This window comes from Oncorhynchus mykiss, chromosome 3, assembly GCF_013265735.2.
Source record: "Oncorhynchus mykiss isolate Arlee chromosome 3, USDA_OmykA_1.1, whole genome shotgun sequence".
NCBI lineage: Eukaryota > Metazoa > Chordata > Actinopteri > Salmoniformes > Salmonidae > Oncorhynchus > Oncorhynchus mykiss.
The window spans coordinates 54,053,369-54,066,552 of NC_048567.1; the positions used below are offsets into that span (position 1 = coordinate 54,053,369).

The window sequence follows — 13,184 nt, forward strand, 5'->3', positions numbered from 1 at the left end:
GCCTAGTGGAGTCTTTTGTTTAGACATGTAGCTAGCTAGTTAAACAATGAACCATAATCCCAACTCATAAAGTTACTACCCTGCATGATTCTGCAGGTAGCTAACCAACTAGGTTCAACGTTAGCTAGCTAGCTAACATTAGGCTATAACTAGCAATGCCAATGGCTCTGAGATACGAATAATATTACTACACAAATCATTAACGTAACGTTAGCTAGCGAGCCAGCCAGCTAACGTTAGCTAGCTAGCTAACAGTATGCTTTAACTTGCAATAAAAACAACTTTCTGACTAAATTACAAATGTATAATAACTGAAAATGTACCTAGCTAGACTCTCTTACCTGTATACACGGATGCCATGGTTGCCCTTAGTTTGAAGATGTAATCCGGAGACAGGTGTTTTATACAACAGTGTTCTCTTTTTGACTCTCTCCGCATATTTGCAGTCAAATGCCAGAATTGTCTCCATCTACTAAGCTATCATACTCATGCTTCCACGGGCATTCCACTGATTTTTTTCTGTGTGAAAAAGGATAACCTACACATACGGTGCAGCTCATGTTATAGACAGAAGTGTGCTACATGGCAGACCAACCCGAACTCATCTCTAGGCATGTCCAGCCCATCCATTATCTCAGCCATTCATGGCTAGCGAGAAGTTTCCTGCCTTTTTCCGTGGCTAAACCAACTAGGCTTGTAATTTAGCAATTGTATTCGTATTTACAGATGGCATACACATTTGTTATTAAGGCACATGAATGTTCACATGTTCCAGAATGCATTTCTGCCCCAAAAAATTCAAATGTCTCTCTTATGAAGTAATAACGTGCAACATGTACACCTAGCTCCCAGAAACAAGTCACATTTTGTTGTATTACAGCTTAAATTCAAAATGAGTTAAATATTTTTTTTCTCACCCGTCTACACACAAAATACCCCATAATGTCAAAGTGAAAACATGTTTTTAGAAATGTTTACAAGTTTATGGAAAATTAAATACAACAATACCTAAATTACATACACTACCGTTCAAAAGTTTGGGGTCACTTGTTTTTGAAAGAAACACACATTTTTTGTCCATTAAAATAACATCAAATTGATCAGAAATACAGTGTAGACATTGTTAATGTTGTAAATGACTATTGTAGCTGGAAACGGCAGATTCTTTATGGAATATCTACATAGGTGTACAGAGGCCCATTATCAGCAACCATTACTCCTGTGTTCCAATGGCACGTTGTGTTAGCTAATCCAAGTTTATCATTTTTAAAGGCTAATTGATCATTCGAAAACAATTTTGCAATTATGTTAGCACAGTTGAAAATTGTTAGGCTGATTAAAGACGCAATAAAACAAGACTTCTTTAGACTAGTTGAGTATCTGGATCATCAGCATTTGTGGGTTCGATTACAGACTCAAAATGGCCAGAAACTAAGAACTTTCTTCTGAAACTCGTGTCTATTCTTATTCTGAGAAATGAAGGCTATTCCATGCGAGAAATTGCCAAGAACTTGCAGTTCTCGTACAACTCCCTTCACAGAACAGCGCAAACCGTCTCTAACCAGAATAGAAAGAGGAGTGGGAGGCCCCGGTGCACACCTGAGCAAGAGGACAAGTACATTAGAGTGCCAATGAAACTCCGGAATGCTCGCCTTCTAAGCAGAGTTGCAAAGAAAAAGCCATATCTCAGACTGGTCAATAAAAATAAAAGATTAAGATGGTGTAAGTGTTCACACCCCTGAGTCAATACTTTGCAGAACCAAAGTAATCAGCTTCGCTGAAGCACAACGATTACAACTGTGAGTCTTTCTGGGTAAGTCTCTAAAAGCTTTCCACACCTGGATTGTGCAACATTTGCTCATTATTCTTCAAAATTCTTCAAGCTATGTCAAATTGGTCATAATTGGCAACTGTTTTCAGGTCTTGCCATAGGTTTTCAAGTACATTTTAATCAAAACTGTAACTCAGCCACTCATGAACATTCATTGTCTTCTTGGTAAGCAACTCCAGGGTAGATTTGGCTTTGTGTTTTAGTTTATTGTCCTGCTTGCCACATTTCTTGCAAACAGGATACATGTTTAGGAATACTTTTATTCTGAAAAGGCTTCCTTTTTTCACTCTGTCATTTAGGTTGGTATTGTGGAATAACTACAATGTTGTTTATTCATCCTCAGTTTTCTCCTATCACAGCCATTAAACTCTGTAACTGTTCTAAAGTCACCATAGGCCTCATGGTGAAATCCCTGAGCGGTTTCCTTCCTCTCCAGCAACCGAGTTAGGAAGGACGCCTCTATCTTTGTAGTGACTGGGTGAATTCAAACACTATTCAAAGTGTAATTAATAACTTCACCATGCTCAAAGGGATATTACATTTTTGAAATCTACCAATAGATCTTCTTTGCGAGGCATTGGAATACCTCCCTCGTCTTTGTGGTTGACTCTGTGTTTGAAATTCACTACTTGACTGAGGGACCTTACAGATAATTTTATGTGTGGGGTACAGAGATGAGGTATCAAACATCATGTTAAACACTATTTTTGAACACAGAGTGAGTCCATGCCATTTATGTGACTTGTTAAGCACATTTTTACTCCTAAACGTATTTAAGCTTGCCATAACAAAGGGGTTGAATACTTATTGACTCAAGACATTTTTGCTTTTTATTTTGTATTAATTTGTAAAAATGTTAAAAAAAAACATTCCAATTTGATATTATCTGGTATTGTGTAAAGGCCAGTTACAACAACATTTTATGCTTTTTATATTCAGGCTGTAACACAACAACATTTGAAAAAAGTCAAGGGGTGTGAATACTTTCTGAAGGCACTGTACTGTATATACTGTCTGTAACCAGAGAAGGCCATCGAGATACATGAACAGTCTCGGAAGAAAAAAACCCAAGATGGAGCTCTGGCCTGCAAGATTGGTGGCTCCCAAGTGACACAGCGGTCTAAGGCACTGCATCTCAGTCCTAGAGGCATCACTGCAGACCCTGATTTGATTCCAGGTTGTGTCACAACCAGCCGTGATTGGGAGTCCCATAGGGCGGTGCACAATTGGCCCAACGTTGTCTAGGTTAGGGTTTGGCTGGGGTAGGCCGTCATTGGAAATAACAACTTGTTCAACTTGTTCTGTTTTACAAACTTTTTATAAAAATGACACATCAAAGTAGTAAGTTTAAGGTTAAATTCAACCACTATTTATTGCTAAACCTGGCAGGTTTTGTCTGACTAATAGTAATTCATTCATAAACCTTTTTAATTTTCATATGTAGGGAAAGGGAAGTACCTAGTCAGTTGTCTAACTGAATGTATTCAACTGAAATGTGTCTTTTAACCCAAACCTTCTGAATCAGACAGGTGTGGGGGGCTGTCTTAATCAACATCCACAGTACACAAACAAACAGTGGGTTAACAGCCTTGCTCAGAGGCAGAACAACTGATTTTTATCTTGTCAGCTCAGGGATTTGATGCAGCAACCTTCTGGTTACTGGCACAACACTCTTCCCACTAGGTTACCTGCCTAGTGGTTAGATGCACTTTGATATTCCCACGGTCAATTAATTATACTCCCACGGTCAATGAATTATGCATTCAATTATATATATATTTTAAAGCTGTCATTGTTGCTAGCCATGGTGCCACCAAAAAGAAAACAAAACATCAAATTCAAGCTCGCAGTGATCACATTTGCAGAGCAAAATTTGGGCGAGGCAACAGCCAGACATTTAGGAATTGATCCAAAACGAGTGAGAGATGTAAAAAAAGTCAGACTTCAACATTTGTCTGTGGTGGATCAGAAGAAGGCGAGACTGCAAGGTGGGTGCATTAAGGGAATAGACACCTACCTGAAATACAAGCCTGTCTCTAATAAGCGACAGTTATGTATTTCTATTTATTAGGCATCCACAAGGCGGCAGTTACGCTTCTTGGGGTCCAGCAACATTAAGGCAGTTATATACAATTTTAAATATTACATGACATTAAAACACTTATTTTCAGTGATTGAAGCAAATAAACACCCAGGCTATTAATTTAAGTTTTACAGGTAAACAATTGAACCGTTATGATCGAGGCATAAAATCAGCCAAAGTGTGCACTCCTTGTGTTGCATGGGGAAGTGTGCTGATATATCAATACAGTAAAGTATCAGTATTCCGAACAACCTCCATTCCCAACGTGTTCATATTTCTGAGGTTGTAAACCGGTCACATACTGTAGTTGAAAAGAGTAAACTCTGAATTTGAAGCATTCAACCTCTCCTCCAGATGACCTTTGCCCCCCTGGTTGGGACGGCCTGGTTTGCTGGCCTCAGGGTTACCCAGGAGCTGTCACCAAGGTCCCCTGCCCCAGCTATGTCTACGACTTCAACCACAAAGGTAACACCCAACTCTACTCTGCATGCATGGAAGAATGGGTTGCACATATAAATAGGATTAGAACCCAATATCTCTTTACCAGTGAATTATTGATAATATTGTACATTTTTTGTGAATTTTAATGCTTGAATTACCATATGTATTATCTCACATGTAACATGTGGAACCAAGTGAAGCGCTACAGTGTGTTGTTGATATGTTCCAGGTCATACCTACAGGAAGTGTGACATCAATGGGTCGTGGGTGTTTGTGGAGAGCCTGAACAGGACGTGGCCTAACTACTCAGAGTGTCTGGGCCCTGGGTTTATGAAGCCAAGCAACGAGAGAGGGAAAGTGGGTACTGTTCTTTAGCTACTGTAGATTAATCTTAAACGCAAACATAAACCCTCCATGTCACCATATATTGCATGTAAAATCATGTGCTTTCATTTAAAGTCACTTATAGTTGACAGTGACACATAGAATATATCAGTATATGTGGCCCATGCAAGGAACAAACCCACAACCCTAGTGTTGCCAGAACCATGCTCAAACCCACTGGAACCACTACATGACAGTTTCAGCTTATCTAGTAACACCTCTGTATGGGCAGCTTTACGGTTATACATCCCTCCCTCTCTTCCAGCAGAACTTCTTTGAGCGGCTGTATGTCATGTACACTGTGGGCTATGCTGTGTCCTTCAGCTCTCTACTAGTGGCTATCTTCATCATTGGATACTTCAGGTGAGTGTGTGTGTGTGTGTGTGTGTGTCTGTGTGTGTGTCTTTCTGAAAGAGTGTGAGAGGCTGCCAGTTATAATCATTTGATCAATAAAGACTCAGTTTTGCATACAAACACTGTGCCAAACGAATTTTGGTTTGACTTGTGCAATTGAGCACTATATAGCTGTTCCGTGGCTGTGCACTGCAAGGGTGAAAATATATTTGTCAACATGTAAATGCAGACTGCAGAGTAATCCAAAATGAAAGCCACATTTTTTGCAAATGTATTAAAAATAAAATAACAGAAATACCTTATTTCCATAAGTATTTAAACACTTTACCATTCCACTAAGGTACTCTGCAGCAGATATAAATCACTGATATGTCGTAACTGACAGTCCCCTTCTCTGACACCTGTGGACAGTTGTTTCTCTCCAGGGCAAACTGATATATCTTTACCCTGTAGAAGCCAAGTAGGTGAGGGAGTGCTCATTCCAAACAGGTCATACATCCAGTGATTCTAAGGCTACTGTGTGTGATTCCGTTATACTGTGAGAGAGATAAGAGAGACTGGAGGTACAGTGCAAGAGAGAATACAGTAGACGGCACACGTCAAACGTGTGATTTATGACCCTATGTCATGGGTCACGTGTGTATGCCCATATATGGGAATCCTGTCAGGACATCCTGGTGGTAAGTTATCACGTGCTCTAGGGAGTGCCCATAAATGGGGATGCTGTTGTTCCTGTTCTCACGCTTTAGAATGGGTGTTAATTTCTGCATATATTTCATCTGTTGCTTTGAAGCTGTCATGATGATTGATGTGTAGGGACCTCGTTGAACTGGGGGATGTGTTTGAACATTTCAAAGAGTATGGCCCCCACCCTGTTTTAGTGACCTTAGGGCTGTTGTCTATGTAACAGGAATGTCCAGGGATATTGGGGGGGCAGACACATTATAAATAAGCCCCAGAACACCCCAAGCGCCCACGATAAACCACTAAAGAAATTAAACATGGATTTTGTGATCAGTGACACACCCGTGATGACCGTAACAACGGAAGCAGGACCTCGGTTGAAACATAGAGAAAGGTCCGAGTATAAAGCATCAATATACGATGCGGTTTCTAAATATGTATAGAACCCAAATACCGCCCGCAACTGCGCTGAAAGATCAAGTGATGATGCCTAATGGACAGCAATGGGGTTATCTGTTTGATTACCCGGCCTGTAGAGTGAAACTCTATACCGTAGCCGAAGGAGAAGAATATACAGACCAGACTTTGGAAGTAGACTACAGGCTTGAAGACTGGCAGGTAATAATAATAATGTTATATTATTTATTTATTTATAATAATATGCATCTGTCAATGAAACAAATGTATTTCGTAAAAGTCCCTTTTGCATCTTCAATAGTTACAACCGTTAATGTTAGATGACCCATATCAATTATTCACGATCTCAGCTGGGTTCCTTTAGACGTTTTAAATAATTGAAAGATTAGTGGAATCTGTGTTGGTAGCTGGACAGGTAGTATGACTGACAGTGAAGGTGAACAGGTGACAGAGGAATGGATGAGACTGAGGCAGGAATTCCTTTAACCATAAAGTGTTATATTTACTAAGGAGTCTGTGCTGCGTAACACAGGAAACAGAATAACAGGTATCCAATCAAATTAAAAACATGTATCCAATCAAATTCATAATCACAAAGATCAAATCATAACAATCATTCATTATTATCATATTTAGGGAATTCAACAATCCAGTTCATTAAGAAGTCAATAGGAATCATCCTTGAGTCATTTATGCTCGTAACTATTTATCATAATCATGAGAAGAATAATACATACAGTGATCGGTTATTCAATCTATAATCCCCATTAGTTTGATATCAGAATTGATCAGTTCAGCAGACAATGACGTTTCATATTTCACCCTTTCAAGTGTCTTAATATGTATATGTAATTTAATGACATATTAACCATATATCGTTGGCCTAATTGGCCTGTGATGATCCATAGGGCCGTGATCATGGACCATTCACATTACACAATAGATTTGAAGCGTGCGCTCCAAGCCGCTCTCTGCGGTAATAACTATAAACAATAACTGATGGCCCACTCTCCCGATTGCAACAGAGAGTTCAGCTGAAATGTAACAGATTCCCCTCAGGGAACACCACCCCCCCCCCCCCCCCACCCCCCCCCCCCCCCCAGGGAATTCAAAATTATTCTTTAGAAATATTTAACTTTCACACATTAACAGGTTCAATACCTCAAATGAAAGATAAACATCTTGTTCATCTACCCATCATGTCCGATTTTTTAAAATGTTTTACAGTGAAAACACAACATATTTATGTTAGACCACCACCAAATCAAAGGGAAAACGCAGCCATTTTTTCCAGCCAAAGATAGAGTCACAAAAGCAGGATTAGAGATAAAATGAATCACTAACCTTTTGAAAATCTTCATCAGATGACACTCATATGACATGTTACACAATACATTTATGTTTTGTTCGATAATATGCATATTTATATCCACAAATCACGGTTTACATTGACGCCATGTTCAGAACTGCCTCCAAAATATCCGGAGGAATTATAGAAAGCTACGCCAGATAACAGAAATACTCTTCATAAACTTTGACTAAAGATACAGTGGGGCAAAAAAGTATTTAGTCAGCCACCAATTGTGCAAGTTCTCCTACTTAAAAAGATGAGATAGGCCTGTAATGTTTATCATAGGTACACTTCAACTATGACAGACAAAATTAGAAAAAAAATCCAGACGAATTTATTTGCAAATTATGGTGGAAAATAAGTAATGGGTAAAATGGGTAAGTTTAGTGTTTTTCGAGCGACATCCTCTATGCAAAAATGAACCGATAGTAACGGTATTTTAGGGGGCTGTCTAGACCTTTTATATGCAGGGCTGGCTGGATTGTCTTTTGCTTCCTACATCCTCGGGGGATATTACACCTGCTGTTTTTGGTGAAACCCAGTATGCATAATGAACCATTAGTACCTGTGTTGATTAGAAATAATTGTTTTTAAACCTTAGGGGGTGTCTAGACCGATTATATTGTGGCTGTGGGGTTTGACTTTTGAGCCACCACATCCACTGGGGGGAAATACATTTGGATTTGAGAGGCTTATGTGTTAATGACACGAAAGTGCCTACCTGGTTTCAAACACCCCGTGCAGACACACACCCTTGAAAAACTCAGTCATTTTTAAACACACACACATACACGCCTGCATGCGCACGCACACACACGCACACACACCTGTCTTTCCTGAAAGCCTTTATTCTGAGACACACAGGGAGAGAGGGAGCGTGATATTCCAGGCGTTAAAGGTGAGATACAATTTTAAAACCCTTTATTTAATTCAACATTTTTAGTACAGACCTTTTAAAACATGCTATAATTAGTACAAACAATTTTACTATTATTTTCTTACAGATGAAGGGGCCAACTATAGGGTTAGCCCTGACATCCATCCGTTTCCAAATCACCATCGTCAAGACAGGCTCTCTTGCTCGCTGGATATCCCGCACATTCCATCTTCCGTAAGTTTTCATTCCATGGATAGATCAAACGTCTTGCATGTAGACCCTGGGTATGTCTTAAGGATAGAAGCGCCCAGCGGCGTAATTGTTCACGATTTTGGAAAAGATTGTCCAGCGTTTTCGTATCTTAAGCCATTCTCTCATACTGAGCAATCGGGGGAGAAGGGCCTTGGTCAGGGAGGTGACCAAGAACCCGATGGTCACTCTGACAGAGCTCTAGTGTTCCTCTGTGTAGATGGGAGAACCTTCCAGAAGGACAACCATCTCTGAAGCTCTGGCCACTCCTCAGTAAAAGGCGCATGACAGCCCGCTTGGAGTTTGCCAAAAGGCACCTAAATAATCTCTGACCATGAGAAACAAGATTCTCTGGACTGATGAAACCAAGACTGAAACCTTTGGCCTGAATGCCAAGCGTCACGTCTGGAGGAAACTTGGCACAATCCCTATGGTGAAGCATGGTGGTGGCAGCATGTTTTTCAGTGGCAGGGACTAGGAGACTAGTCAGGGTCGAGGGAAAGATGAACAGAGCAAAGTACAGAGAGATCCTTGATGAAAACCTGCTCCAGAGCACTCAGGACCTCACCACGGGGCAAAGGTTCACCTTCCAACAGGACAACAACCCTAAGCACACAGCCAAGACAGAGCATGAGTGGCTTCGGGACAAGTCTCTGAATGTCCTTGAATGTCCCAGCCAGAGCTCGGACTTGAAACCAATGTAACATCTCTGGAGCGACCTGAAAATAGCTGTGCAGCAACGCTTTCCATCCACCCTGACAGAATTGGCAGAGAAGAATTGGAGAAACTCCCCAAATACAGGTATGCCATGCTTGCTGCGTCATACCCAAAAAGACGCAACGCTGTAAGCACTGTTTAAGGTGCTTCAACAAAGTACTGAGTAAAGGGTCAGAATACTTATGTAAATGTCATATTTCAGTTTCATTTTTTATAAATTAGCAAACATTTCTAAAAATCTGTTTTTGCTTTGTCATTATGGGGTGTTGTGTGTAGATTTGTGAAGGGAAAAAAAACAATAAGCAATTTTACAGAAGGACTAACTTAACAAAATGTGGAAAAAGTCAAGGGGTCTGAATACTTTCCAAATGCACTGTAAAATAAATTGTACCTCGGTGTAAGCTCTGTCTTTCTGATGTCAACTGTGTAGCCAGTTTAACAAGTTGCCATCTGCATGAAAACCTTGTGTCACGTTGAGCGTAACAAGTTAACTTCTCTAGGGTAGGGGGCATCATTTGGAATTTTGGATGAAAAGCGTGCCCACATTAAACTGCCTGCTGCTCAGGCCCAGAAGATAGGATATGCATATAATTGGTAGATTTGGATAGAAAACAAAAGTTTCCAAAACTGTTAAAATAGTGTCTGTGAGTATAACAGAATTGATTTGGCAGGCGGAAACCTGAGAAAAATCCATCCAGGAAGTAGGATTTGTTATTGTTTTGTAGTATTCTATTCAATGCCATTACAGTAGCCATTGACTTAGGACTCAAATTGCATTTCATCTGCCTTCCACTAGATGTCAACAGTCTTTAGAAATTGTTTCAGGCTTGTATTCTGAAAAATTAGGGAGTAAGAGCAGTCTAAATGAGTGGACCCTGCAGTGTCACAGAGCTTTTTCATGCGCAAGACCGAGAGAGTGCCTTTCTAGTTTACCTTTTATATTGACGACATTATTGTCCGGTTGAAATATTATCCATTATTTAGGTTAAAAATAACCTGAGGATTGAATATAAACATTGTTTGGCATGTTTCTATGAACTTTACGGATACAATTGGGATTTTTTTGTCTGCCTGTTGTGACTGCGTTTGAGCCTGTGGATTACTGAAGAAAACGCGCAAACAAAATTGAGGTTTTTGGATATAAAGGGACTTTATCGAATAAAACAAACATTTATTGAGTAAATGAATGTCTTCTGAGAGCAATCAAATGAAGATCATCAAAGGTAAGTGATTAATTTTTTATCTCTATTTCTGACTTGTGTAACTCTTCTACTTGGCTGGTTACTGTTTGTAATTATTTGTTTGTTGGGCGATGTTCTCAAATAATTGTAAGGTATGCTTTCGCTGTAAAGCCTTTTTGAAATCTGACACGTGGTTGGATTCACAAGAAGTTCATCTTTAAACCTATGTAAAATACTTCTATGTTTTCTGAATTTTTATAATGAGTATTTCTGTATTTGAATTGGGCGCTCTGCAATTTCACTGGAAGTTGGCCAGGTGGGACGCGTCACACATACCCTAGTGAGGTTAACCCAAGAGCAGACTCAGACGAGGAGGCTGGGATGAGGTAACCGAGATATTTGATGAAACACAGCGGGAAGCTCGAGCGGAATACAGGAAGCCAGATGTTGAGGCTGAGGCTGGAGCGAGGGGAGTTGGGACTGGGTAAGCAGGTCCGGAGAGGAATCCAAGGAAGCAGTAGAGTGGGGGGCCCAGGACAGGGTATCGGGACTGATGAGACGTGGGACTAGAGTCAGGGGCCAAAGTCAGAGCGGGCAGAACTGTAGCGGAGAGTAAAACAGTGTAAGGCAAGGGAAAACAGGCATGCCACAAAAACAGGATCTAAGCAGGAACAGAGCACTGGGGGAGTGGCGGCAGTTAAGGGGGGGACAGGAGGAGAAGTAGAGGCCGTGGCAGGAGCAGATGTAACAGTACCCCCCCTCTATGGGTGCCACCTGGTGCCTGACCAGGCTTATCTGGGTGCGAGGTGTTGAAAGCACGTAAGAGGGAGGCGCTCCGCTCCGCAGGCCCATATCCCTCCCAGTCCACCAGGTACTACCAGCCGCGGCCCCGACGGCACACGTCCAGAAGCTGCTGATGGTACAGGCAGGATGGTCATTGATGAGCCGAGGGGATGTAGGAGCTGTTGCAGGAGTAGACAGGGGACTGGAACTGACAGGGATACATGGAAGGTAGGGTGGATCTTGAGAGAGGCTGGGGGTTTCAGGCGCATAGAAGAGGGATAGGTGGTACTATCCATTTCAAAGGGACCAATGAATCGGGGAAAGTTTCTTAGAAGCCATCTTCAATTACAGGTCCTTCGATGAGAGCCATACCTTTCGGCCTGGAGTGTAGACTGGGGCTGAGGCACGGCAACGGTTGGCTTTGGACTAGATCCTGGCGGCGGCACGAAGAAGGGCATCCCAGGCCTTCCTCCAGGCGCGATGACAACGGCGCATATTGTCATGGACTGAGGAACCGCCACCTCAAACTCTTGGGCGGGGAATAAGGGGGGGGGGGGGGGGGGGGGGGTTGATAACTCTGAGCACACTCAAAGGGTGTCATACCTGACAAGGTGTTGGTGAGGGTGTTGTGGGCATATTCCACCCAGGGTAGCTGAGCACTCCAGGAGGAAGGGTTATCCCAAGTTGCGCAGTCTCCATCTCCTGGTTGGCCCGTTCGGTCTTGCCATTGGTCTGGGGGTGATACCCAATGCTGAACAGAAGGATCTCCATACCTGGTATGTGAACTGGGGTCCCCTGTCGGAAACAATGTCAGTAGGAATGCCATGCAGACAAAACACATGGGATGCCAGCAGGTCCGCAGTCTCCCTGGAGGACGGAATAAAGAGAGCCGCTGTGGAAAATCTGTCAATTATGGTGAGGATGTCTGACTTACCATTGGATGGGGGAAGGCCAGTGACGAAATCCAGAGCTGTGTGTGACCAGGAGCGACTGGGTATGGGAAGAGGGTTCTGGTTCTGCTGAGCCTGGCGAATGCGGGACTCAATCTCGGAACCAGTGTTGTTGGTGTTGAACTGGCGGGAAAGGGCGAGATGCTGCCAGATGGCTGTAGTTGTGGATGAATCATCTGTAAACATTTGCAAAACCCAGGAAACGTTGTAGTTGCATCAGGTTTAAATGTTTTTAATTGAACCTTTATTTAACTAGGCAAGACAGTTAAGAACAAATTCTTAACTCGGCGCAGGCAACTGTGACTGCCCTGACCTTGGTGGGATCCATGCGTAAATGTCCCTGTGCAATAATGTAACCCAGGAAATACAAAAAGCATATTCTCCAACAGCCGTTGGATAACTTGGCGAACGTGTTGCTGGTGAGCCTCAGAGTCCTTCAAAAAAATCTGAATGTCATCCACATGGACAAAAACGAAGCATCCAATCACATCCCTCAGTACATCATTGACTAGGCTCTGAAAAACAGCAGGGGCGTTAGTGAGACCAAAAGACATGACCAAATACTCAAAGTGTCCAAGTGGTGTGTTGAATGTCGTTTTCCACTCGTCCCCCTCTCTGATGCAGACCAGATGATAAGCATTCTGGATGTCGAGTTTGGTGAACACCACAGCACCATTGAGGGGGGCAAAAGCATAACTGATGAGTGGCAAGCGGTACTTGTTCTTCGCAGTGATGTTATTCAGCCCACGGAAGTCTATGCATGGCCTCAGCGACCCATCCTTTTTCTTCACAAAGAAAAAAACAGCACCCACCGAAGAGGAAGAAGGCCTGACATGTCCTGCAGACAGGGAATCCTGGATGTACCCCACCATGGCCTCCTGC

The 13,184-nt window shown here is 42.1% G+C and overlaps 1 protein-coding gene across 1 annotated transcript in view; it reads left to right on the forward strand.

The window, feature by feature from the left end:
* LOC110520205 (parathyroid hormone 2 receptor-like) overlaps positions 1–13,184 on the forward strand; it is a 104,112-nt gene that overhangs the window by 8,392 nt on the left and 82,536 nt on the right. Inside the window, exons 3-5 of the mRNA XM_036964950.1 lie at positions 4,269–4,379; positions 4,585–4,712; positions 5,005–5,102. Of these exons, the coding sequence (XP_036820845.1) occupies positions 4,269–4,379; positions 4,585–4,712; positions 5,005–5,102 (337 nt within the window). The remainder of the gene's footprint in view (positions 1–4,268; positions 4,380–4,584; positions 4,713–5,004; positions 5,103–13,184) is intronic.